Here is a 27259-nt window from a genome sequence, read left to right on the forward strand (position 1 = left end):
GAATACTGTCAGAAGTATTGGCACCCTTCATGAAAGTATACTCAAAATGACCGTTTAAACGAATAAAAAAAAAAACTTCATTAATTATGCACATTTATAGCCTTAAGCAGGAAGGACGTGGCTCAGTGCTGGGACCGATAATTATAAGCTCAATATTTTATTCAGAAAAAAGAAAAATTGCTAATACAGAAAACCAAATCTTAATATTCCAGAGTTTTTTTTTTTTCTTGTGACTTTGGATTATTTGTTAGGAAGTGAGATTCGATCCAGATCCTTCTGTAACATAAACAAAATAAATTAATTTGCCTTAAAAAATAGATTTTTTTTTTCAGATCTGTGCTCTTTTACTACTTTTTTAAGACTAATATGTTTTTATGTGTAGAATGAGCAATTAGGCACATTTGCATATTCAATATGCTGTTCGTAATGTAGCCTTTAATTCATTTTAATAAATCGACTTTATCCATCTATCTGTTTAAAATAAACAAACCCCTAACTGCAAAGCGTTTCATTCATTTTTAAAGCAATTTAAAAACAAGTTCAGTGAAAGTGTCCAGTTCCTTCTGGCTATAAACAGCAGAGGTGTGAAGTTCTGAGTCAGAAAATAGGCTTTATACTTGTTATAAAAAATGTGAATCAGGTCATCTGGGTGTGTGTGTGTGTGTGTGTGTGTGTGTGTGTGTGTGTGTGTTTGTGTGTGTGTGTGTGTGTGTGTTTGTGTGTTTGTGTAAGAGAGAGAGAGAGAGAGAGAGAGAGAGAGAGAGAGAGAGAGAAAGAGAGAGAAAGAAGAAAGACAGAAGACACAGATAGATAGATAGATAGATAGATAGATAGATAGATAGATAGATAGATAGATAGATAGATAGATACTGTAGATCTATCTATCTATCTATCTATCTATCTATCTATCTATCTATCTATCTATCTTCCCTCCACCCCTGTCTTTCTTTCTTTCTTTCTTTCTTTCTTTCTTTTTTCTTTCTATCTTGCTTGTTTTCTTGCTTTCATTCTATTCTTCCTTTCTATTGTTATTTGATCTGTTCTTAGCTGCTAACTCTAATAACCCCCTTCTTTTTGGTAACAGAATCATGACAGGATGATCCACAGAATCAGTGGAGTACAAACGACTCCCAGCTGAACACTCAGCCTACTGCAAAAGCTGCTTCCTATCAAAGTTGTTCCCAAAGACAACAAAAAAGTAAAAAATAAGCACAGCTGCATGAACACACACACACACACACACACACACACACATCATTCCCTTTCATCTCTCCCTCTTCTCTTTTCTGGAAGAGTTTAGAAGCCTCCAATGAAGCAGAAGACTGATGACAAAGAAGCAGCATGGATGACATATGAACTTAATCCATCAGTGTCCCGCTTGGACGTTTCCACCCTGCAAGAGATCTGTCTCTCTCTCTCTCTCTCTCTCTCTCTCTCTCACACACACACACACACACACACACACACACACACACTCAGGTACAACGTCTTCTTTATGCCGACATCAAAAGCGTAATCAGAGTCGCATCCATACCAGTGTCCGTCTGCTTGTCAGAGGGAGATGAACTGGTGTAATATGAGCTATTATTTACTCTTCTCTCCATTTATCTCTCTGCCTAGATCACAGCCTGCTCGTATACGTCTCCTCGCTAACAGACATCCAGCTCATACGATCCGGCATGCTAACTCAGGCGCGGCACAAAGACAGGGCACGGTAGCCATGTGGCTAATTTTAAACCTCTAGCTCGCTGTTCCAAGCTTCTTTACACTTTCACATTCGTGGGCTTGTAGTGTGAAGTAACTGATGTCACAACAATATATTTAGTTTTCCCTCGTTATTAGTTTTTGTTACAAAACGGAAGACATAAGACAACACTTGGACTTTAAAATATTGCCTTTAAAAGTGAACTTTTCCTCACATTCTGGTAAAATCACCATAAATACATAACACAGGATATGCTAACTGAAAGCAGCTCATATCAAAACCATAACCACTTCATATTAGCAAAATTAGCCACTCCGTCATCTATGTAGCTGATATTTAGCTAGCTTGAAATAGTACTTTTAGATGTTATCAAGACAAAATTATCAGCAATTTATTTTATAACATTCAACAGTTTCAACTATATTTGTAATCCCTAGCTAATGCAGCTAACTTGCTAGTTACCTGATCGTTAGCTAGTTTGAAATCTTCGTTTAAGTATCTTAATCATCTTAGCGTTTTAATTTTAAACAGCAGCCAAATCTGTTGGAATAACCCACAACAATAAAAATGTTTGTAAAGTATAACTAATGTAGCCACCCTGTTATCTAACTGCTTGTAAACTAGCCTGGATTTTCCCTAGCTAATGTAGCTACTTTGCTAGCTATCAGATAGTTCCAGAAAACTGTAGCAAAATATAACAATTAAAATATTACAACTATTTAGCTAAGTAACATAAGCTATTTCTGGTAGGCAACATTAGCTACCAGAATTAGCTTATGTTACTTAGCTAAATAGTTGTAATATTTTAATTGTTATATCTGATAGCTAGCTAGCTCGGAAGCGTCATTTCAACATCTTAATCTACTTTTTGATCATCAAATTCTTAGAATACTTTTAAACATTTAAAAACATTGTTTATAATCAGGGCTCTCAAGTTTTGAAGACAGGCAAGAGTTGATTGGCATCTCTGGAAAATTGTCTGTAGTGTGTGATTGCGTGAGTGAGTGAGAGTGTGTGTGTGCCCTGTGATGGGTTGGCACTCTGTCCAGGGTGTATCCTGCCTTGATGCCCGATGACGCCTGAGATAGGCACAGGCTCCCCGTGACCCGAGGTAGTTCGGATAAGCGGTAGAAAACGAGTGAGAGTGAGTGAGTGAGAGCTATAACTTGATCCTCTACGGTGCATCACTAACAGCAGCTAATGTCCCTACCTTGCTAGCTAACTAGCTTGTATTTATCAGGATATCGTCTAATTGAAACAGATTATGTAGCCATTCTGTTAACTAGCTGCTAGATTACTAGCTTAAAAAGAAAAAAAGTATTTTATAACACCAGATAAACCTGTCACCATTAATATATTAACATCACTAACTATTGGTAATGTAGCTAGCTAATACCTTTTTATTTATAAACTTTTTTTCCCTCTGTGTCACCATGCCAACCATCTCATCCATTTTTTAATTTACATTTTTTATGGTTATTAACATGCTAGGGCTAATCGCAGCTTCTGACCAGGTTGCTAGTCTGTGGTCTGTAATTTCTTATTTAATGATGTGTTTGCAATTTGAATTCCACTTTGTTTTTATTATTAAACCCTAATGCGGAGGAGCAGGACTATGATAGCAAAGTCAAACATGTATCACTATTGTGCTAACGAACAGCTCAGAGGTTGAAAAGAGGTTTCCATGGAAACATTTTAATTAAATTTCACTAAAGACCTGCATCTCTGAATAAAAACAAAACAAAACAAAACAACAAAAAATATCACAAAAGCTCGTACATGCGGGTCGGCTCTCGACGGTCACCTAAAAGAGATGGCTCAGAGGGTTGACTCATTTGTGAGCTACACATACACACACACACACACACACACACATATACACACACACACACACACACATACACACACACACACACACACACACACACACACACATACACACACATACACACACATATACACACACACACACACACACACACACACACACTCTCACACACAATCTGTGACTTTAGTCAGCTTGGGCCATATTTAGCCAGGTTAGCAGGAAGCACAGTGTTTGCTCAGTCCCTCCAGGCCCCAGATGGAAAATGCAATTATTTGTACGGTGAAGCAGCTTCTCTGCACGTTAAGTGGATTTGTGTTCAGCCTCTGATGCTGTGGACCCAACAACACACACACACACACACACACACACACACACACAGCTAATTCTTTATGATTCAGCCTACAGGCTCCATGCGTCACTACCACCTATAACATCACACACACACACACACACACACACACACACACACACACACACACACACACACAGCAATAACGCATATCTCACTTTCATCATTTCCTCCCGTCTGTGTGTTTCAATCTCGAAATACAATCACATTTTCTCCTTTATGCCGTTTATATAATTGTGACCACATACTGAAAGAATAAAACAGCATGGAACTATAAATGGATAAAAATACACCTGATGTTCTTTAATAATTATAAATATGTACATCAATAAATTATTATTATTATTATTATTATTATTATTATTATTATTATTAAATTGTCATATTATTGTGGAGGCATAAAAAATATGCCTTTTTTATTTGTTTTATTTTATTTTATCTAACTTCATTTTATTTGTCATGTCTCCTGTGCATTGTATTGTTTTTATATGCAAATTTTTTTAAATATATTTTTAAAACATTTTCTCAGTTTTTTCCTCTCTGATCTGTACAGCTTATTATTTTATTTGATTTTATATTATTTTATTTTAAGCAAAAATGTTTATTTGATTTTTATTCTGTTTGACTCTATTTGTATATCATAAAACATAGTCATAAAAAACATTTTACTGCATGTCATACCGTGTACTGATTGTCTACATGACAAAAAAAAAATTAATTAGAATTTAAATTTCTGATGGCGAAAGAAAACAAAACAAATCTACAAATCGTCACAATATCACATTTTATTCCTATTGTTCCTCCAGAGAGCATGTGATCTGTTTGACGCATCGGCGTAAGATAATCTGTCAGCACATTTTTTCCATAAAAAAAAATATAAACCTCAAGGATTTTAAGGATACTGTATTAGAAATAATTTACATTTCTATTATATTACAGCACAGAAGATCTAATATAACTCTGCTTTATGGTAATTTTCCTTCTCAGGAATATTTGATAAGCTAAAACATGTCTACAATCTGATGATTCCTTTATTATTTTTTGTTCCAGAGCTACAAGGATTTATCAGAGAAACAGTATTTTAATCATATTTTTTTTGTATTTTGTTTTGTTTACTATTTAGTTAAAAACACGACCTAATGTTACCTATGTTCTGCTAGCTAGCTGCTAGTTAACTAGCATCAGTCCTCAAAAACAGACACAATGTGATTCCAGTCTCAATTTATATTCCACATATTTTAAGAAACACCAGCCAAACCTATAAAAATATCAATCCATAATGAGTGACATTAGCTAATGCAGCTAATATGCTTGCTAGCTGCTAGTGAACAAGCTTGAACTTGTCCCAAGCTTGATTTCAGCTTCATAGTCTCTGTTATACTTATTAAATATTTGCATTTGAAGTACTTTATTCTTAACAGCAGCCCAATCTAGCAAAACAAACCATAACAAAGCATTCTACTAATCATGGATATTAGCTAAAAGAGCTCCTCTGCTAGCTAGCTACTATAAAACTAGCATGAATCTGAGCTAAATTCCTTAAAAGGCAGATACCATGGTCTCATTTTAAGTAACATCAAACCTATTAAAATATAAAACTACTATATCAATTCAAGCATTCTGCTAATCATTGATATTATCTAACGCAGCTAATACGCTAGCTAAACAAGCTAGAATCTGATGTTTTCTTCTTTAGTTTTTGGCTTTAGGGCTACAAGGATTGTTCACCAAACGTGACTAGCATGTGATCTGTGTATAAAAAGTGTCTATATGTCATTTTTTTTCGCACCACAACTTTTTTTGCGCTTGAGAAAACATTGCTGCATCAGCACTTCATAAAATATGAGCATGTTTACCCTCTCGAACAAGAAGAAGTGCTTCACCGGGCCATAAAACTAATAAGTTACAAATCAAAAGCACGTGCTTTCCTCAGCCATCTGAAATTAAACTCGCTCTTTAATCTTTGCATTTCTATTCTCTCGGTGAATGAATAACTGACTATACAGTAGGCTGCTCAGGGAAAGCCAATAAAACTGCAATCATAAACATAGAGGATTATGGTGCACGATGCAGGGATGATTGCAGCTGAACCCCAGTCCATAACCGAAATTAAAGGTCGTCTTTATCGAAGGTTTCACTGATGAGGTGCCAGATGGCTGGTTCACGATCCGAAGGAGAAACGAGCGACTCTTCCCCGAGGGCCGACATAAAGAAAAGTGTTTGTAATTGCGCTGGTGGGTTACAAGCTCTCGATAATTTACACTTAAACTACACACAAGGCACCGAAAAGGTGATTGAGAAAGATGGAAAAAAGACAGCGAGAAAGATTGAGAGATTTAATTTTGATTCCTAATCACTGTGTAACTCCTGCAATATGACACATGAAACCACAGCAAGGAACAAAATCTATCAACATATAAAGCTACAATAACAATTCAAACTACTGCGCTAATCAATATTATTAGCTAATGTAGCGACTCACCCACAAGCCCTCCTGTTATTTTACCCTGACAGGAAGGACAGCCAAATTGAGTTAGCAATTAAAAATGAAAAACAAAACGTGTCATCGTAATCTAACATAACGTAACATAACGTTACACATCGTAGTGTAGTGTAGCATGCTACGTTATGGTAACATATGGTAAGTATTTTGGAATACTTAAACTTAAAATTTTAATCATAAACAATAAATTCTACATTTTGTATGACTCGGACATTTAATCCATCAAAATCCAGAGTAATTGCAAAAGAAAAACACTACATGCTACCATAACATACTGTAGTGTAGTGTACCATGCTGTCTGGCTGGTAAAACTCTAATAGAGACACAATCAGGACAAACCCACAGACATCCACTAATATAACATGAAATGCAGTGTGTTCAGTGTCCAGGACTGTTGCGTTTTCTCACTCCTGCTGTGTGGGGACTGTGGAAATCAGCAGGGCCTCGACACACACTGCCAGTCCAAGTCTGCACTAGCAATCCGGCTAATGACACATACAACTGCTCGCTCCACTGCTACCTACTGCCACTGTCCTCGTATCGACCCACTGGTCTGTGCTTCCTCTTCTTACACACTCTCTCTCTCTTTCTTTTTCTTTTCACCTCTTTACTCCTCTCTGAACTCATCTATAGAGGCTGGAGCCGCAGGGGGGCATCAATGGAGTGTTCATGTTTTTCTCGGCTCTTTCCCCAAAGAAAGATGCTGGATGTGTGTTTGTGTGTGTTTGTGTGTGTCTGTGTGTGTGTGTGTGTGTGTGTCTGTGCTAAATTAGTTATAAAGAGAGTTAAAATGTGGAAAAGAGAGAGATACCACGGTTTGAGAAATTCCCCTTTAGGCAATCAGGAAATCCACAGGATCATTTCCCACCTAGCACCAATGACTACAGCCGAACACCACGGGTGAAAATACTCATTCTACTTACAGCTGTTTTTTTTTTTTTGGTAGATTTTCCAACAAGAGCAAATTAAAAAAGCTGTACTTTTAAACCTACTGTAGTTTTTTTTTTCATTTTAAAGAACCCATATATTATTATGAATAATAATAATAATAATAATCATAATAATAATACTACTACTACTACTACTACTACTACTACTACTACTACTAATAATAATAATAACATACATTAAGAAAATATAATATAAAAAATAATAATATTATAATGACTAATGACAATAATAATGTTAAAATATTTAAATATTTAATTTAAAAAAGTATATATATATATATATATATATATATATATATATATATATATATATATATTATTTTGCATATTTAAATTTAATCTAAATACATAAAATGAATGTATTGATAGGAGTTAATATGTAGCCTAAAAAGAATTATGTTGTTTATGTGTGTGTGTGTGTGTGTGTGTGTGTGTGTGTGTGTGTGTGTGAGAGAGAGAGAGAGAGAGAGAGAGAGAGAGAGAGAGCAAGAGAGAGAGAGAGAGTTAAGAGCCTGTGAGAGCTCTAACCACAAAATATAGCCTGGAGAATTTTACCATTTCACTGCTTATCATCCCTAATTACTAAATATGCATCACTGATAGCTGAAACACTCAGTCAGAGAGAAACAAAGTGAATGAGAGAGATGTAGAAAGAGTGAGATAGATAGATAAATAGAGAGAGAGAGAGAGAGAGAGAGAGAGAGAGAGAGAGAGAGAGAGAGAGAGACTTAGATGTGTGTATTGTAAAGTTAAGCACGTTAGCGTGCCTAAAGCATGATGCTAAGCCCAGCCTACCTGATGGGAGAGTTAGAGTTTCTACTTTTCTAATGCAGTAATGAAATTAGATGTCTTACATCACAAATAATAAATAAACCTTAAGAAATAAAAACACTCACTGGATATCAGCATCAAAGCTAATCCCTAAATTCAAACAATGGAACTCTCAGTTAGCCTTTGGTGTTAATCAAATAATTTTTATTTTTATTATAATGCATCATAAACACTAGATACTGGGGAAGCGCTATCTACTGTAAATGTTTTCTCATGTGGTATCAATGTCATGTACATACATACTGCATTACGAACCATGTATACTGGTGTTTAGCTTCTTAAGTGTTGCATACTGAAAATACTGGTGGTGTTTGTTATAATGCCTTATAACATTAGTGTCTAAATTACAATGAAACAAAACAAAGTTGTGTTATAATGAGTTATGACTACCATGTTATTCATGATGCGTAATAAAGACAGCTACAGAGCATAACGCATCTTCATAAATGATGAATATAATAGAAAATAATATAAAGTAGAACACTATACGATGCATTGTAACATGATCTAAAAATGTTCATAGTTGTTTATAACCGTGAGCTTCCTAAGAAGCGTTAAGAAAGTTGTATTCTCATCCGAGTAATAAAACATCTTAGGTTTTTAACTAGCTTCTCACTGTCTGTGCACATGGCGGAGGATGCAGCAGTGTGTTCACTAAATAGAATCTGAATTTATTTACGATTTCCCTAAAGAGGACATCCTATGATGTTGGTAGCAAACACAAAGCAGATGACTGAGTTCTCTAACTGGGCTAATAGGCTAATTGCTGTAAGACACAATTATTTATGACACTAATTGCCCCTGCCTCATTTATCCATAACAAACAAAGCTTCTGTCGTTCCTCTAACATCAGGAGGTTTGGGGGGTGACCGTGGCCTAGTTCTGAATAGTTCATTTGATAGATATCGTAATAGATTCAGTATTCTGATCTGTTGACGTTTTCTATCGCTAAGAATTTTATTTTTTTGTGAAAAAAGGTCAGTTCCAAATTGCACACTTATACACTATTCTGTGAATTGTGTATTATAAATAGTTTATTACATATCTGCTGTCTTAACGTATTATGTCACCTTACGTCATTAATTCATATACACGTTATATTATAACAAGTATTATATGTTTGTTATGTATGCCATATTATATAACATGCTCATTTATCATTTATGATGCATTATGATAAATACAAGACTTAAGGTTCTATTAGATACCAAGAAACACTAGCTGTGTGTTTTAATTGGTTATAATGTGTTATAATAGCTGTTATAATGTGTTATGTCACCTGACGTCATATACACGTTATAAGGAGTATTAAATGTTATGTATGATAAATACAAGACTTAAGATATTATTACATACCAAGAAATTATAGGTATGTGTCATAATTCATTTAAACATTTGCTGTTAAAATGTGTTACGTCACCCAATGTCATGAAGCCATATACAGATTATAAGAATTTGCTATAATATAAAATGTATGCTATAATATATAACATGCTCTAAAAGCATTTACAGTGCATTATAATGAATACAATACTTAAGGTTCTTTGTTATCATGTGTTATGTCACCTGACATCAGTAAGATATATACACATTATAAAAAAGCATTGGAAGTCGTTATGTACTGTATGCCTTATTATTATAATGATTTTTGCATTATAATTCATTGCTATAGTGTGGTTATTAAGTCATATACACATTAGGATGAGAAGCATTATAAGTTGTTATGTATGGTATAACATGCTGTAAAAGCATTCACAATTCATAACTCATATGTTGAACTCAAGACTTAATATCATAATAGCTGTTTTAATGTATTATGCCAATAACATCAAGTCATACATGCATTATATTATAAGACACATTATAAAGTGTCATGGATGTTCTATTATACTGTATAGTATGTAAAAGAATGTATAATGCATTATGATGAATACAAGACTTACATACCAACAGACTGAAGTTGTGCATCATTTTTTGTTATGATGTGTTATAATAGCTGTTATTATGTGTTATGCCAACTAACATCAAGTCATACACATATTATATCATAAGTGTCATGGATCGTACATTATGTAACATGACGTAAAAGCATTTATAATGAATTATGATGAACACAAGACTTACATACCAAGAGAATGAGATCATAGTTCTTAGTCATAATGTGTTATAATTACTGTAATAATGTGTTATGCCATCTGACACCATATACACATTATATAATATGAAGCATTATAAGGTGTTATGCATGCTGTATTGTTTACGCTGCAAACGAAGTTTGTAGAAAGCATTACACAATGTTTCCCATCGCATCGTACCCGTTTTTTCTCAGGACATACTGGAAACCAGTTTGTTTCCTCCAACAATACATAGTGTATTCTTGCTTCTATCCGAATCGTAATAAGCCAGCAATAGCGACAGGCATAAGTGTGTCTTTTGTGACTAAGTGCTTTTTATTCTGTTGTGTGAATATCGTGTAGTATGGGTTATAATGGCTTACAGGCTTTAGTGGTGCTGGAGAAATCGCCGCAGTGGCCAATCTACCTCATCCATTATGTGCATTACACACAGACTGCACCATTTGAAGCATTTTTAGTGAGAAAATTGCATGTGTGTATCTGGATGTGTGTACACGCTTTATGTGTGTTTGTGCAAAAAGGGAAAGTTTCTAAAGTCTAATGCACCCACTCCATGCTTTCTCTTCATAATTTACATTATCACACACACACACACACACACACACACATACACAAACTTTCTCTCTCTGCAGCATCCCCTCCTCCGCCATGGTAGTCTAATTACTGCAAATGATCCCACCTCTTGTTAGAAATTTCTGGCAGTGCTTATTTGTGTGTGTGTGTGTGTGTGTGTGTGTGTGTGTGTGTGTTGTATGTGTGTTGTGTGTGTTGTGTAATTCAGTGATTGGTACATTCAGAACGCTCTGCTTGGAGATAATTTTATCCTGCTTCTTTCACACATCTCTCTCGCTTTCTCTCGCTCTCTCTCTCTCTCTCTCCTTAAACGGAGACACTGAAAACAGAGCGCATGTTACAGAGAGGACGTCTCTATACGGCGGAGCAAAAACAAAAAGGACAAATGACTCACCTGGGTCTCTGACATCACATACAGGAAGTGCTGATCAGCCGAGAAGGCCATGTCACGCAGGATCGGCCCGTTTTCCACCACCTGCATTGTTTCATACTGAAAAGCTCCATGGAAAGGTCCATCCACCCGGATCTGATGGAGATAGACAGACAGACAGAAAGAGAGAGAGAGAGAGAGAGGTGTTGTTACTAAATCTGGGAATGAAGAACTTCATGGTGATAGGACAGCTTGTTAGACAGCAATATCGGGTGTTATGTACTAGCATGTGTTAATTCAGCAAAAAAGTCACATTGCCCTCATGCAGCCTGCTGAGATGATGCCGTTCTCACATACTCTTGTATTTTTTCTGACATCCAAGCATCTGGTATAGATGCTGTACCACCTGCCAGGCAAAGGAACAAACAGACACTGACAGCCATACTTATGCTAATGCCTGTTAAAGCTCAGTAGGGGAAGAAAAGATGGTGGTCGTGATGTTGCAGATGGGAGAGAAAAGCGTGTCTAACTATGACTACACCCTGGAACCACCCACAAAATATCTCCAGGGAAGTTCAGGAGGCTCTGAAGCTCTGACCCTGCAATTCCTTTCACACAACATTTTCAATGGAGCAAAACAACAGTTGAGTAACTGTACACAGTCAGTGAGTGACTAACACAAGCTCTATTCTGACTCATCCAAAGACACGGTAACGGATACGGCCCAGCGCGCGGCCTTATTACAAAACGATGCATCCGACCAGACTTTAAACGCCGTTAGACTTTTAGCAGAAACATCAAGTTGATCTAAGTTAAGAAAAAAAACCTGGTGGTTGTTTTGTTTGGGAAAATAATCACTCCAACTCCTAATATATCACAGCCTAGGAGAATACATTCATTCATTCATTCATCTTCTACCGCTTATCCGAACTACCTCGGGTCACGGGGAGCCTGTGCCTATCTCAGGCGTCATCGGGCATCAAGGCAGGATACACCCTGGACGGAGTGCCAACCCATCGCAGGGCACACACACACACTCTCATTCACTCACGCACTCACACACTACGGACAATTTTCCAGAGATGCCAATCAACCTACCATGCATGTCTTTGGACCGGGGGAGGAAACCGGAGTACCCGGAGGAAACCCCCGAGGGAGAACATGCAAACTCCACACACACAAGGTGGAGGCAGGAATCGGACCCCGACCCTGGAGGTGTGAGGCGAACGTGCTAACCACTAAACCACCAAGCAAAAATAAAAAAGAAACCCTAAAACCTTCTGACCTGAAAATGTCTGCAAAATTACAGTTACAGCTTTACATCAGAACAATACAAAGCGCCGACTCCTTCCTTGGATGTTAAACAGGTTTTCTAACAGAAACCTTCTCTCCGTCGACAACTTAGCTCAATAAATAAAACTGCTGATATTAGATTGAACTATTAACAAGAATATACTTTAAATGGAAAACAGCATTAAACAGTCTTCTTTGTGAATCCTTGGGGGGCACAAACTTTTGCATGACCATTGTACATATCTACACGGTAAAAAAAATAATTAAATGAATGAAATAAATAAGTTGAAATCCTCTACAATCACTCGGTGTCTTTATTATGAGTAATGGATAAACATTTTCTGTATTATTTTCCCCATTTGTCAGTTCCGCTTCTTAACTTTTTAACAGAAACAGTTCTTTCTTTGTGTCAATGTCACCAAAGCTCAAAAAGAGGAGACAAAGAAACGAGCCTGATCTCATGTCTCTGCACGACCTAACTGGCAGACGATCATCGCTAACGCAAATAATGTTTCTAACACAAAAAACTTTACTTTGTTGTATATTTTTTTTCTTATGAAATTTTGAACCTCTGTCTTTTTTCTTTTCTTCTGCTTGATGAGACACAGCCTTAGTTTTGGGTTGAGATAAAAGAGACCAGAGGTACGAGATGGGAAAACCAAAAAAATAGAAACTAAAGGAGTAAGAGAAAGACTGTGAGAGAGAGAGAGAGAGAGAGAGAGAGAGAGAGAGAGAGAGAGAAAGAGAGGAAGAGAGAGAAAGAGAGAGCGAGAGAGATAGAGAGAGAGAGAGAGAAAGAGAGACAGAATGAAAGAGAGAGAGAGAGAGAGAGACAGAATGAAAGAGAGAGAGAGAGAGAGAGAGAGAGACAGAGAGAGAGAGAGAGAGAGAGAGAGAGAGAGAGAGAGAAAGAGAGAGACAGAGAGAGAGAGAGAAAGAGAGAGAGAGGAGAGAGAGAGAGAAACAGAGACAGAGAGACAGAATGAAAGAGAGAGAGAGAGAGAGTGAGAGAGACAGAGAGAGAGAGAGAGAAAGAGAGAGACAGAGAGAGAGAGAGAGAGAGAGAGAGAGAGAGAGAGAGAGAGAGAGAGAGAGGAGAGAGAGAGAAACAGAGACAGAGAGACAGAATGAAAGAGAGAGAGAGAGAGTGAGAGAGACAGAGAGAGAGAGAGAGAGAGAGAGAGAGAGAGAGAGAGAAAGAGAGAGACAGAGAGAGAGAGAGAAAGAGAGAGAGAGAGAGAAACAGAGACAGAGAGACAGAATGAAAGAGAGAGAGAGAGAGGAGAGAGAGAGAAACAGAGACAGAATGAGAGAGAGAGAGAGAGAGAGAGAGAGAGAGAGAGAGAGAGAGAGAGAGAGAGAGAGAGCTGTGCTCCTGTATTAACCCTGATTGGTGTCATTTTTTTGGACACCTGTCAGTCAGTTTGTAGGTGAAATAAGGACACAGGACTTTACACAATGTTCACATGCATAGTGGAGACACAGAAAGCAAATTTATCTCTACACATTTATAGTCTCTGTACTGTGAAGTCATCAGTAAGCTTTCTTACTACTTTAGTGGTTGCCATAGTGATTACATTTATGTGCCGTAGTGGGTGGAGCAACCAGCATTTCACAACCAATCCGTTTTGTTGTTGATAAAAAGTGTTCTTCAAAGGTTCTTTAAGGAGTTCGAATCCCAGGTCCACCAAGCTGCCACAGGGAGCAGACAAGAGAACCACAACATCATTATATATAAGAATAAACTGTTCAATTAAACTGCAATTTTAATAAACCAACAAAGCTCTGGTAATAACACAAACACAGAGTTTATTGGTTGTGGAAGTAAAAATCTCTAATGGCTGGAAACAAATAAAATGGAAGATGTTCGCTATAAAGTTCGGTCCGAATGTTAAAAAAGTGTTTTACATTAAACGTTCTTAGATACCAAACCATCTCTATCGAGTAAAACGCTATGCAGAAGATTCAACAATTCCCTCAGAGAGACAACCGAAGAACCGTTAAACGTCCTCAATCTTCTCCACCGTGATTATTATGGTCTGTATTAACATCACAGCTAATTAACCCAATCATTCATTCGCTTTCTTTTCGTATTTATTTTCATTTTTAACCAAAACAGGACAGGTTTTTATTTTTTTCCTTCTACATTATGAGCCTGTATTGCTTCATTGCTTCACACTGAACAAGCTTTTCATCAGCTTTGGATATAGCTTTAGTCATTTCTTGCTGTTTGTGGTTTTAGAACAACTTTATAAAGCGCTGCTATTTGTAATCAATAGGGAAAATGTGAAGAAAAAAAACCCACAACATCCTGAAATTATACTTCAGATTTCAGTCCATTTAAGATACCGTCCTGTTTACTCTGAAGATTTTCTACGAATACATCACCTTTAGTATTCTAAATAAAAACAGAAATCCTTCTGAAACACGACAAATTCTTAAAGTCCTGAGTGTTTACTTTCATATCGTCGCTGTCGGGCGGAAACCTCGTATGTCCAAATTTGGTCGATTTCATATTTTTTCACATATCGATGCTATTGGTCAGTGGGTCTGTTATTTTTACAAGTTATTAACCAATCTAAAGTCTTGAAAATAGCTTGAGAGCAAATCTCATAACTCCATTGGACACTTCAACTGTCCACCTCTTCCTCACTCCGCGGGAGAGCTTCACGGCATATTTCTCCTCAAGAAGAGTCGCAACGAATCAACACGTCTTCTGAGGTAAATGTCTTCAAAACACTGGGCTCAAAGAAAAAAAAATCTTGACCCCCGCTAGTTCTGGTGCTCGTCTGAGGACAGGAATTTAGCGCAAGACAATCCACTGCAACGCGGACTAAACCCTGTGTACTGCAGATAAGGTACGGCGTTTTTTTAATTTCCTGAAAAATAACGGTTTTGGAGATACGAGGATTCCGCCCGACAGCGACGAAATGAGCTTCATATTAACACCGCTGCTGCCTGAGACGTGACAAAGACGTGCAGTCAACAACATGGACACGAGAAACACAGAAGCTCATAATGACAGCAGTTATGACATGATGAGGAAAAATCAGAATTCAGCACTTTGGCTAAATAACATTAGCTAGTTTTCAGTAATACTGACCTCACTGCTGAGTCCTAATGAATGTTTTATGTCCTGAGATTAACAGAGACTATAGACCGTATTATTTTATTCCCCTAGAGCTCAATATGGTTCATTATAAAGCAAGATTATCATCTACAAAGAGCACAACAACAACAGCAAATACACGCCAATCACAAGAATCTGCATGAAGAGTTCATTTGTTAAACAACAGCCATTTTGACTCGCCTTGCTTCTTATTTTAAACTTCATTTCATTTCAATATCAATAAAGTGGATTACAGAGTCTAAATCCTGATTGGATTACATCGCTAATCTCCACTATCACATTATAACTGGAATTAAATTCTGGGCAGAAGCGTGATTCTGAGACAATCTTAATTATCTCTGTAGAGATGTCACGCTGTTGGTAAAATGACATGCGTTTGGTGCAAGTCCCATGCGATGGAATGCAATAGCAAAGGAAGATTAGTTAAAAAAAAAAGAAAAAAGAGGAAAACAAATCAACCACGTTTTTTCTTTTTGTTTTGTTTTCTATGCACGTCTCGTGTGAGGTTCTTAAGGAATATGCAAACTTTCACACTTTCTACCCAAAGTTCTTGAATACAATGGCAGAGGAAGATTATTTAAAAAATAAATAAATAAATAAATAAAATAAAATAAAAAATGATAAAAAATATTATATATATATATATAAAAAATTTTAAAATAAAAAAAATGAAAAAACCCATCATGGTGTGTTTAGATTCTTTGCCTAGTTTTTTTTTATTTTTTTTTTTATACACTTTTTCTATGCATGCATGTTTCATGTGAGGAGGTGAGATAAAATAAAAAAAAAATTAAATTAAAAAAATTATTAGTCATGGTGTTTTTTTAAAAAATAACAATAATATTATAAATAAACAGACAAACAAGCTATTCATCAGGGTCCTATTTATTTATTTATTTATTTATTTATTACCCATTCAAACCTAATGTGAGATAATGTGAGGGTGCACAAATCTTTGCACTGGCCCACACCTCCGCTAATTTTCTTGCTAATTAATATTATATATACTGCTAATTAATATTATTATACCGAGTTTCACACCAGATCACGAGCATGCTAGCTCACTCGTCCTTGAGCGTAGTTAGCGACGGCTCCTTTATTACAGGAGGAATGGAATTAAGTAAGCTGCAGTAATAAGCGGTCAAGGCTACGGGATGAGCAGGTGCACTGATATGTTATGACAAGCCTGTCCGTAGAACTCGTACACACTCGGCGCACGTACTTACTCACCGACTTACTGTTTTATCTTCAAGCTTTCCTAATAACATTTTGAGCAAAAAAAAAAAGAATCGGCACACCGTGCACATCAGAAGGAAGTAAGAGGTCAGAAACTAAGACGTGAACATTTTTACTCGCAGCTCGGAATCATATGTACGGATAAAATGGTACTCTTTGCTAAGTCAGGCATGATACATGATACTTATGACTCAAAGACAGGAGTATCGCTTAGGTTAGAGCAGCTATAAATGTTCACTGGTGGTTTACTCAGCAGCTCTCTTTTCTCTCCCGTGAGGATAATAAGACTTTATTGTCTTATTTACAGTTAGCTGTTACTATAGAAATGATTCTACTACAGCACTGACAGAGCTGCTGCTAAAGCAAACAAATCAACCACCTTTTGACCAATCAGATTGAACGACGCTTGTATAAAGATGAATATCTAATACTAGCAAGCACGCGGTCAATTGATAAAGTTCCCTTAATTAACAAAGCCTAAAATCATATCTGATGGTGTTTAAACTACAATTAATAGGAGAGGATTTCAGTCCCAGTGTTTATCAGCTTAACCCAGTCCACTGGTGCTGTAGAGCAGCGTGTGTGAGCTGAGCTGGCGCCTGACTAAGCTGACAGCAGGCAGAAATGGAAGTGGCGAGGGAAGCCATTCCGGTGCGATAACCACCAAGGCTTCACAGTTTCCTCGTGCTGGGAAGACACTGCTTAGCCGCCATGGAAACTGCCACTTCCTCTGGCTCAGAACAGCCTCCATCTGATCCCTGGTCTTATGGTGAGCGGATCAAAATAGGTCAGGAGCAAACAAACGTTTTAGCTCAGGATGGAGAAGGCGGTGCGTTCAGAGTGGTATCTTAAGAGCGTGGGAAGAAGTGGGTATAAGGTGGAATTATTTTTTTTTGAATTTTAACCAATCACAGGCTCATAACTTGTACTCAGAAAAAGTAGGAGGCTTTTATTTTGTCACATCTATATGACAGCACAGTGAAATTATTTCTTCGCATATCCTAAATTTGGAGGTTGGAGTCAGAGCACAGAGTCAGCCATGATACATTTAAATATATCTAATATTAATCTTGAATTTTGTATTCTATTAATCTTTAGATTATTCTTTATAATAACCTTTTTGTTCTATGTTCTGTAAAGCTGCTTTGAGACAATGTCAATTGTAAAAAGTGCTATACAAGTAAACTTGAATCGAATACAGCGCCCCTGGAGCAGAGAGGTTAAAGGGCCTTGTTTAAGGGCCCAACAGTGGCAGCTTAGCAGTGCTGGGGCTTGAACCCTGATCCTCTGTCCAACACCCCAGAGCCTTAACCACTTGAGCCACCAAATGGGAAAGAGAATAAATTAAATGTGGAATTATAAAGCTGTAAAAAAAAGAAAGCAATTTCTGTAGAACACAATGAGCAAAACTCCAGATCTGTTTATTACATTATACAGAATTTTGACTCAAACCTGTCCGATATTTTTCAGTTTCATTCTCAATAGAAAGCGAATCTGATCTGTTTTATGACGTGACCCCTGTTTAAAGCCAGAGGTTACAGACCTTTTGCTGTTGCCAATTAAATTTCCCAACAGCACTTAGACAAGACCTCGGACCACAAACTAAGTCGCTTCAAAAGAAAATCATGGCATTGTAATCCCCACTCGAAAGAAATCCATGATGCTGCATTTCCTGGAACTTTCCACTGGCGACAGGCAGCCTTTCAAGTGTGCGCTTTCTTATTCACCAGCCTGGTGTGCTCATTGATTTTGGATTATCTGTGTAAGCACCAATCTCAGGAGAACACCTCATTTTTCCATAGTCAGGCACAAGAAAGCCTTAACTAAATCCTGCAGTCAGCTAAAACACAGCAGTCAGAATAACAGAGGAGAAGAAAGAGGAGAGAGACAGAGAGAGAGAGAGAGAGAGAGAGAGAGAGAGAGAGAGAGAGCGAGCAAATGAAACAGAGAGAGAGAGAGAGGAGAGAGCGAGAGAAAGGAAGAAAGAGGAGAGAGACAGAGAGAGAGAGAGAGAGAGAGAGAGAGCGAGCAAATGAAACAGAGAGAGAGAGAGAGAGGAGAGAGCGAGAGAAAGGAAGAAAGAGGAGAGAGACAGAGAGAGAGAGAGAGAGAGAGAGAGAGAGAGAGAGAGAGGTGTTTACAAGTTGTAGAATATAGGACCCAGGAATCTCATCACGTTTGAATCAGGCAACAAAAACAAAATGACTAACCTAAATGTTAACTTTGTGATGATTCAACTTTACAAAACAATATGTATAATTATTTTTTTCCCCCTTTAAATAACTATATATTCAAATTTTAATCGTCTTTAACTTTTTTGTTTCATATATTGTATATATATATATATATATATATATATATATATATATATATATATATATATATATATATATATAGCAAACAAACAAAAATATACATTTTTATTATAAAAATTATATAAATAATATATTAAAAAACTATATATAATATAAAATCTTTATATAAAGTTGTAGAATAAATGACACCATTTTTAATTATACTCAAGTATAGTAATATATTCTAGTATATACTAAAGTATACAAAATTATTTTATATCTCATGATTAAAAAAATTCAAATGACATTTAAATGATGATGATGATCATGATTATTATTATTATTATTATTATTATTATTATTATTATTATTATTATTATTACTACAACTACATTTATTCATTTACTTTCAACTTTTAACCTTTAAATGATTTTTAATTTATTGATTTTTTTAAACGTGTCTTATTTTTAAACGTTTTCTATGTTTGCTCTATCATCACTAAAACAATATTAAAAACAGTTATCTAACACTTAAATTTAAGTGCAGCTTAAGATCGTGTAGAAAAAGCACTTGTTTGTTGTCATGTGGAGAAGAATCTTGAAATTGATACCTGGAGTTGTTAAAGGAAGCGATAATGTGATGCATGATGGGAGTTTGGGTTATGATACGGGCAGCAGAGTTCTGAATAAGTTGAAGTTTGTGCAGAAGCTTTTGTGGAACATTTTGTGTAAGAACTGCAGCAGTTCGTGCGGTGATGTATGGGCAGAGACAAGCAATGCTACGGAGATGAAGGTAACGACAGAATACTAACAAAGACGTTAATGCTGTGTCTTTTGTTTAGCGACACGTCGCTAGTAACACACCGGGAAATAGATTTAGCTGGAGAAAAAGTATTGCTAATTCATTTCCTGTCACAAGGCAGGCTCTTTTGTTTCACTTTATTTGGCAGAACTTCCTAAAGCTCTCATTCCTCATTCCCAGGTATCGACTCACTAAAACACGCTATTACTTCAAGCTGAAGAACTTAAAGGAGTTTTTTTTTTTCTGTTTTCTAGAAACTTCCCACAAGGATAAAACTTCCTGCATGTGCATTTTTTTTTTCAGCGAACGCACGTTTGATTTGTGCTGTGTATCTGGAAATAGACGAGAGGTCCAGCTGAAGTAAGCTGACAGCACTGCAGATGCAATAAATAGACAGGCAGCACACACGGTTCCTTACGCACTTCTTTTCTCCGTACAACAGCTCCCTGTGGAGAAGGAACACATGCTTACATGCAAAGGTTGGTTCACAAGATCGACGAGAGAGAGAGAGAGAGAGAGAGAATATCTCCACGTCTGCAGCAACGTAGACGATTTTACATTTTATAATTATTTCATTGTGCAGGTCAGCAGCTAAGGATGTTTTTTTTTCTTCAGGAAAATGCCAACATCATGATTACTAAGTGCCAGGCAGCATTATGCAGATGAGATTGTCAGGTTTTTCATCAATTGCAGTTATATTAGCATTTTGCTCTTTTGACTGAGGTTCAGATTAGCAAATTTGGAGCTACTGTTACACAGTTTTAAAGCTGTTTACTCCGTAGTCAGTTAGTCACGTTAGTGTTTAGTTTAGTGATATTTAAAAGCTTGGTGTTTTAGATTCGCAGCCAGCTAGTTGGCTAAAAAGGTGTTTAGCATGTTTCTCTTTAGACCCGGTTCTATCAAGTACTGTTGTTTTTTACAAGTATAGTTGTAAATCTCTGCTTTTTATTTTCAGTTTGTTCTTTAGCTAGCATGCTTACTGCAGCTAGTTTTTAGATTACATCAATTAAATAAGTTATCAATTAAATAAAGCCCCATCTCATCATTTTTTCATTGCTATTTTAAGATAAATGTTTTAGCTAGCATGATGTGTTTTGCATGTTTTCCACTCATTCATTCATTCATTCATTCATTCATCTTCTACCGCTTATCCGAACTACCTCGGGTCACGGGGAGCCTGTGCCTATCTCAGGCGTCATTGGGCATCAAGGCAGGATACACCTTGGACGGAGTGCCAACCCATCGTAGGGCACACACACACACACTCATTCACTCACGCAATCACACACTACGGACATTTTTCCAGAGATGCCAATCAACCTACCATGCATGTCTTTGGACCGGGGGAGGAAACCGGAGTACCCGGAGGAAACCCCCGAGGCACAGGGAGAACATGCAAACTCCACACACACAAGGCGGAGGCGGGAATCAAACCCCCAACCCTGGAGGTGTGAGGCGAACGTGCTAACCACTAAGCCACCGTGACCCCTGTTTTCCACTCAGACTTGGTTAAATAATTCTAAACAATTTCGCATTTTTATTTCGAGTTTTTTATTTAGCTAGCATTCTTAGACAGCTATTTGGCTGAGTGTATGATTTTATAGCTTTATGCATAAATTTAGTTAGCATAAAGTTAGCATTAATCAGATGGGGTCATGCTAACTAGCCCTTTCAGTTGGCTAACAGTGTTTTTAGCCCCTCAGAATCGTCAATATCAGGCGAGACTGAAGTGGCTGCTTTCTTTCATTGCATGTAATTGGAAATAATCTGCTTTTTTCAGCTTGTTGCTAAGCTTTCTTACAGGCTAGCTAACTTGCTAAGAGTGTATAAAAGACTCCTTTTGTTTTTTTACCTCAGACCTCTAAATTCCCAGTGTACTTTTATTTTGTGTATTTTGCACCACTGTGTGTCTTACTAGTCATTATTCTTTACAAATCTACTTGTGTACTGTAGATTAGCGAATTTGTAGCTACTGTTACACGGTTTTAAAGCTTTTTACTATGTTCCCGGTTAGTTAGTTTAGTATTTATATTACTTCAGTTCTACCAGATTAACTAACTAAAGCACTGACTTGACATTTTTCATTATTTTAAAGCTTTTTATTTTAGCGTTTACTAATGATGTCTGTCTGTTAACAGCTCTAGCAACAGCTATAAATATATTTATTTATCCATGAAGCTTTATTTCATTTTAAACCACAAGTATTTCTTTCTTTCTTTCCTCCCTCCCTCTTTTACTTTCTATCTATCTATCTATCTATCTATCTATCTATCTATCTATCTATCTATCTATCTATCTCTCCTCCTTCCCTTTCTTTCTTTCTTTCTTTCTTTCTTTCTTTCTTTCTTTCTTTCTTTCCTCTCTCTTTTACTTTCTATCTATCTATCTATCTATCTATCTATCTATCTATCTATCTATCTATCTATCTATCTATCTATCTCTCCTCCTTCCCTCTCTTTCTTTCTTTCTTTCTTTCTTTCTTTCTTTCTTTCTTTCTTTCTTTCCTCTCTCTTTTACTTTCTATCTATCTATCTATCTATCTATCTATCTATCTATCTATCTATCTATCTATCTATCTATCTATCTATCTATCTCTCCTCCTTCCCTCTCTTTCTTTCTTTCTTTCTTTCTTTCTTTCTTTCTTTCCTCTCTCTTTTACTATCTATCTATCTATCTATCTATCTATCTATCTATCTATCTATCTATCTATCTATCTATCTCTCCTCCTTCCCTCTCTTTCTTTCTTTCTTTCTTTCTTTCTTTCTTTCTTTCTGTATCCATCCATCCATCCATCCATCCATCTTTCTTCCTTTACAATAAAGCAATTAAAGGCTGGAAAGTATCTCGGTGTCAGTCAATAGCAGGATAAACGCTGCGTTTTCGTTTCACTGTGCGAGCATCAATATGGAGCTGGAGGCGACTGCTTTTTCCACCAGCCCCAAAAGAGCCGACGTTAATCTACGGCATTAGGGATGATCCCATCCTAAAAGCTGCTGTATATGCCACAGCTTACTGTAAAGCATAAAGCATTAGACATTAAGCATCAGAAATTAACGTCGACGTACAATATATAGGATTTTTCCGTCATTATTCCAGGATGTAGCTGCAACCTATTGAGTTTGTTCTCGCTGCTGGAAGCGGATCGATCTTTTCAGTGCTGGAACATAAAAATCAGACCAAGTAAAAAGTGAACCAATATGTGCAGTGAGAAGTAAAAAGAAATTTGCATAGGCAACACTGCGTGCGAATACCATGTGCTATTTGGGCTGCTAATGAGCAAAAAAAAAAAAAAAAAAAAGGAAAACGAGCCCGTTCTCTGGCGAGCACGTAGCACCCACTAAGCAGCCATGTTGACGAGAGCGGGAGGCTTTGTTTTGGTTGCTGGGTTGGAGATCGGAGTTTTTGAAACACTCTGATCCTGACTGTGCATACATGCATGCGTGGATGTGTGTATAAAGCAGAGTAGCGTGCTCACACACGGAAACCCCATGGTGGAGTAACCTAATCAGATTTTCTGATCCATTCTTTCCTCTGGTTTCATCTCCACAATTAGTCCAACTGGAGCTCAGCTGGATTTTAATTAAGCAAGCTCTGACAGCGAAGATGAAACCCAAGGTTCGGTCATGCTGACTTTTGAGAACAGGAATTTTTCTTTTCTAAACTATTACTACAATTTAAAAAAAAAGGGATAAACTAATCCAACTTAAAGGAATACTTTCTTTTTTTCTTTTTTTCTAGTCTAGTTCTTCCTTGTTATAAGAAAAGAACAAACCCTGTTTAATCAAACCTTCATTCTAGTGGAGGTCTGTGAATAGACGTTGTTGTCAATGGGGTGTTAACGTTAAGCATCTATTTTCATAAAGTATTTTTCAGTACTTTTCTCCATTCTGTGATAGGACTACTTTTTTCATGCGGATGTCATGAATTAAGCCGAATTGATGTGTTGTTGTCGAGGCATGAGCAGGTTTTACACGTCATGGAAATGTGAATGCTTCGATGGAGGACGGAACGATGATGTCAGGAAGCGGATGATGCAGGAGACGAGACTACTGTAGTTATGTGCAAGTCACTCAAAGGCACATTGGCAGGCTCACATCTCTTAGCCTGTAAACCCTCAGAGACCTAGACAGTTTTAAAAAACAACCCAATAACTCACATGAAAAGAGAGAGAGATAGAGGGAGCGCACTCTAGCATGTCCTTCATATCGCAGTCCTACAGAGACCACAGGATAAACAGGATGAAGATGTTTTCCAAAGTTAACAAATGTCTCAAACAAAGATGTTTCAGCTGATTTAAAACATTCAGTTCAATCTAGGAATAATAAAATTTCAATTTCCTGGAAAACGTAGATAGTGACAGAGCACACGGCATACAGTGTAGTGTAGAATACGAACTATGACGAATGACTCGTTAAACATCTCTTTAGGTTTTACTTTCTTTACAAGCATCTCTTTATTTTAACTCCTTCCTTAAACTAGGGGATGCACTTATTTCCAGGGATTTCAGAACAGCGTAACAGATATTGCGTCATCGGGTAGGCGTGGCCTATTTGATAATCTAACCCTATCCCTAACCCTAACCCTAAACATAACCATAGTTTTTGGTTGTTTATTTGTTTTCTAAAATAAATCTACCTGTATGACTATTTTGTCCTTCGTTGAATGCTCTTTTTTCCAAGACCTCCGGAAACACGCCCACTTTACGTCGTGGTAACAAAACCCCTGGAATTTACTGAATGCATTTAAGCTAGAGGCTACATGGGCTGTGTCCCAAAACACACATTAACAGTTTGTTACATCATACGGCTTTAAGAACAGTACGGTTTAACTAGAAGGAGTCTTGGGCATTATGAAGCCCTTCTTTGATCGTGATTCTCTGAGAGAACGAGTGATCTGAAGACTCCTAGCTCTCCCAGTCCACTTGTGAATGACTTCGAAATCATTCGAGTCAATTCGAAACTAATGTGGAAGAGCATAAGCATGGAGTCTGTACAGAGTCCTTCACTGATCCGTCACTCCGTCCGTCGTCTACTTCTTCCTCTCGATTTTCAGCTCCCACCCCGTCCTCTTGCCACCTCCTTCATCTCAATCTGTAGCTCGGCTTGCTTTCTTCCATCACGATCCCCTGTACTAGCCTTTCTGCCACTATTTCAATCTCTCACGCTAGGCCTCGTAAGATATCCATCTGCTGCGCCCTCATCACCTGCGGCTTCTATCGCTCTATGACACCCCCCCTCTTTTTAGTCTCTCTAAATTTGCACTGCTGTTAGATTGAAAGCCCTCACTCAATGCATTCTACTTTAGAGGAGACACTATGGCCTCTGGCCGGACTCGGCTCTGGAGGGATTTGTTACTTTTTTTTTTCCTCTGCTGTTATATTCAGAGAAAGCAATCTCGCTCATCACGTTCAGCATGGCCAACGGCACAACAACTGCAATCAGTCAGACTGGGGACTTCCAGGCACTCGCTCTCTTCTTATATCCACTGTATACCGATACGGAAAACAAATGTGTTTTTGTGTCAGTCAGGATGATTCCACACTCACGCACATACACAAATATCTAATTTGCTCCAACACAGCCATCATTATCGTTACAAATGACCTGCTTGTGCAAATGATTTTTATTCACATTTGCCAAAACTTGCATTTGCAGAATCCTTCTTCTGGTCTGGCTGATGCTGTCCTTTCCGTCTGCACATATTCATCAGTCTTTGTTTTTATGCAGCCTATTTTTTTCCTCCTCCTAGTCCTCTTCCTCTCTCTCTTTTTCTGTATTATACTTCCCTTTCTGTCTCTCTTGTTAGTGGCGTTGCAGGTGGATGGGGCAGAAGGGCAATGCTTGATTCTTCAGTGAAGGCAATTTATCAGACGCAAATACCAGCGGAAGTCAGACAAACATTTTATTCAGGCTTTTTCTACCAGTAATGATTGATTATATCTGACCGGTCTGAAGGATACACCTACAGAAAGTCGTGTCAGGGGGTCCACAATTATATTCCTTGCTGTTCACTGTTCACAGCTTTCCTATTAGTGTCACTGTAGTCAGTATTAGTAGTCAGTATACAATTTATTTCATTTAATACCCATAAAAAGTTACCCATTTGTTTACACTTATAGTACAGTACATGAACCCTACCACTGAGAATTAAAGACGTGGGCTGTTGTTTTTGTAATTGCCAATGAAAGTAATGAAATAACTCAATCAATTTCCAGTCACTGATTGCAAAAATTCTAGTTGAAAGAAAACGCTCCATAAGTCTGGAATTCCTACTCGGAAAAATTCGGAAAAAAGTCCTCAACCAAACTGCAATACGGTACGTGACATCATCCAGATCTAAAAATATCAGTAATTGCCCAAAACCTGGTTTGTTTGTCTCTGTCCCAAATGGCTACCTAAAAAGTGTTAAACAGAAGACATGATTCGTGCTTTAGTTCATGCCAGACTGTTTCTTATGGTTTTTTTAATCCTAATACACGTTAGAATACAGACTACTGCCCCCTCCTGGTATGGAGAGTTGTTTTTTTATATTGGATAACATACGCCTATTCCAGCTGTTAGCTGTAATAGGATATGTAATACTATAAATATGTAATACTATAAATAAAATAATGACTGCTGTTGAATATAGGCTTGAAAAATAGAGCCAGGAAAGGAGTGCGTGACACTGAGACAGCCAAAGCCAGAGCGCAGGTCCACCTACACCTGTGAAAAATCCAGGGCACAAACTATTGGACATATGGTGGATGGAGAGATGGCAGGCTCTGAAGTGCCAGAAACAGGGGGGTGGAAATAGAAATGAAGAAAGACTTTCATCCCATGGTAGGGTTCGGTTAGGATTTCTGTGTGTGTGTGTGTGTGTATACCTGGGGTTTCTGTGTATGAGCACATTATTCCTTGGCTGGAACAAAAGTGTGCAGTGTTCCAGCCAGTGCACAAAGCGAGGACGTTGAGTGTGAGCATCTCTGTTAGACTGCTCTGTGATAGAGTTGCACAGTGACATTCCTTTCCCAGGCTGCTGTGTGGTTTGGCAGGAGAAGGAGGCCATTGTTTTTTGGCTCGAACGCTGTGCTGTTCTGCTCCTCTGCACTACTAAAGTCGGATTTATGTTTCGGAACGGCTTTCCAAAGTCTTCCTGAGGTCGGAAAAACACTTAAAAGAAGCATTTCTAGGAAACTTCTACCTTTAACTCTGATTCGCCAGGTGTGAGGATTAAAGGGGTGGGGAAACAAGGGAAAGGTGTGGCTTGGGATTTTTTCTGT

The 27259-nt window shown here is 37.4% G+C and overlaps 1 protein-coding gene across 1 annotated transcript in view; it reads right to left on the minus strand.

Moving 5' to 3' along the window:
* Positions 1-27259, minus strand: part of plxna4 (plexin A4) — a 328266-nt gene that overhangs the window by 141555 nt on the left and 159452 nt on the right. Inside the window, exon 4 of the mRNA XM_060890039.1 lies at positions 11269-11400. Within this exon, the coding sequence (XP_060746022.1) occupies positions 11269-11400 (132 nt within the window). The remainder of the gene's footprint in view (positions 1-11268; positions 11401-27259) is intronic.

Source organism: Tachysurus vachellii, chromosome 16 (genome assembly GCF_030014155.1).
Source record: "Tachysurus vachellii isolate PV-2020 chromosome 16, HZAU_Pvac_v1, whole genome shotgun sequence".
Classification (NCBI taxonomy): Eukaryota; Metazoa; Chordata; class Actinopteri; order Siluriformes; family Bagridae; genus Tachysurus; species Tachysurus vachellii.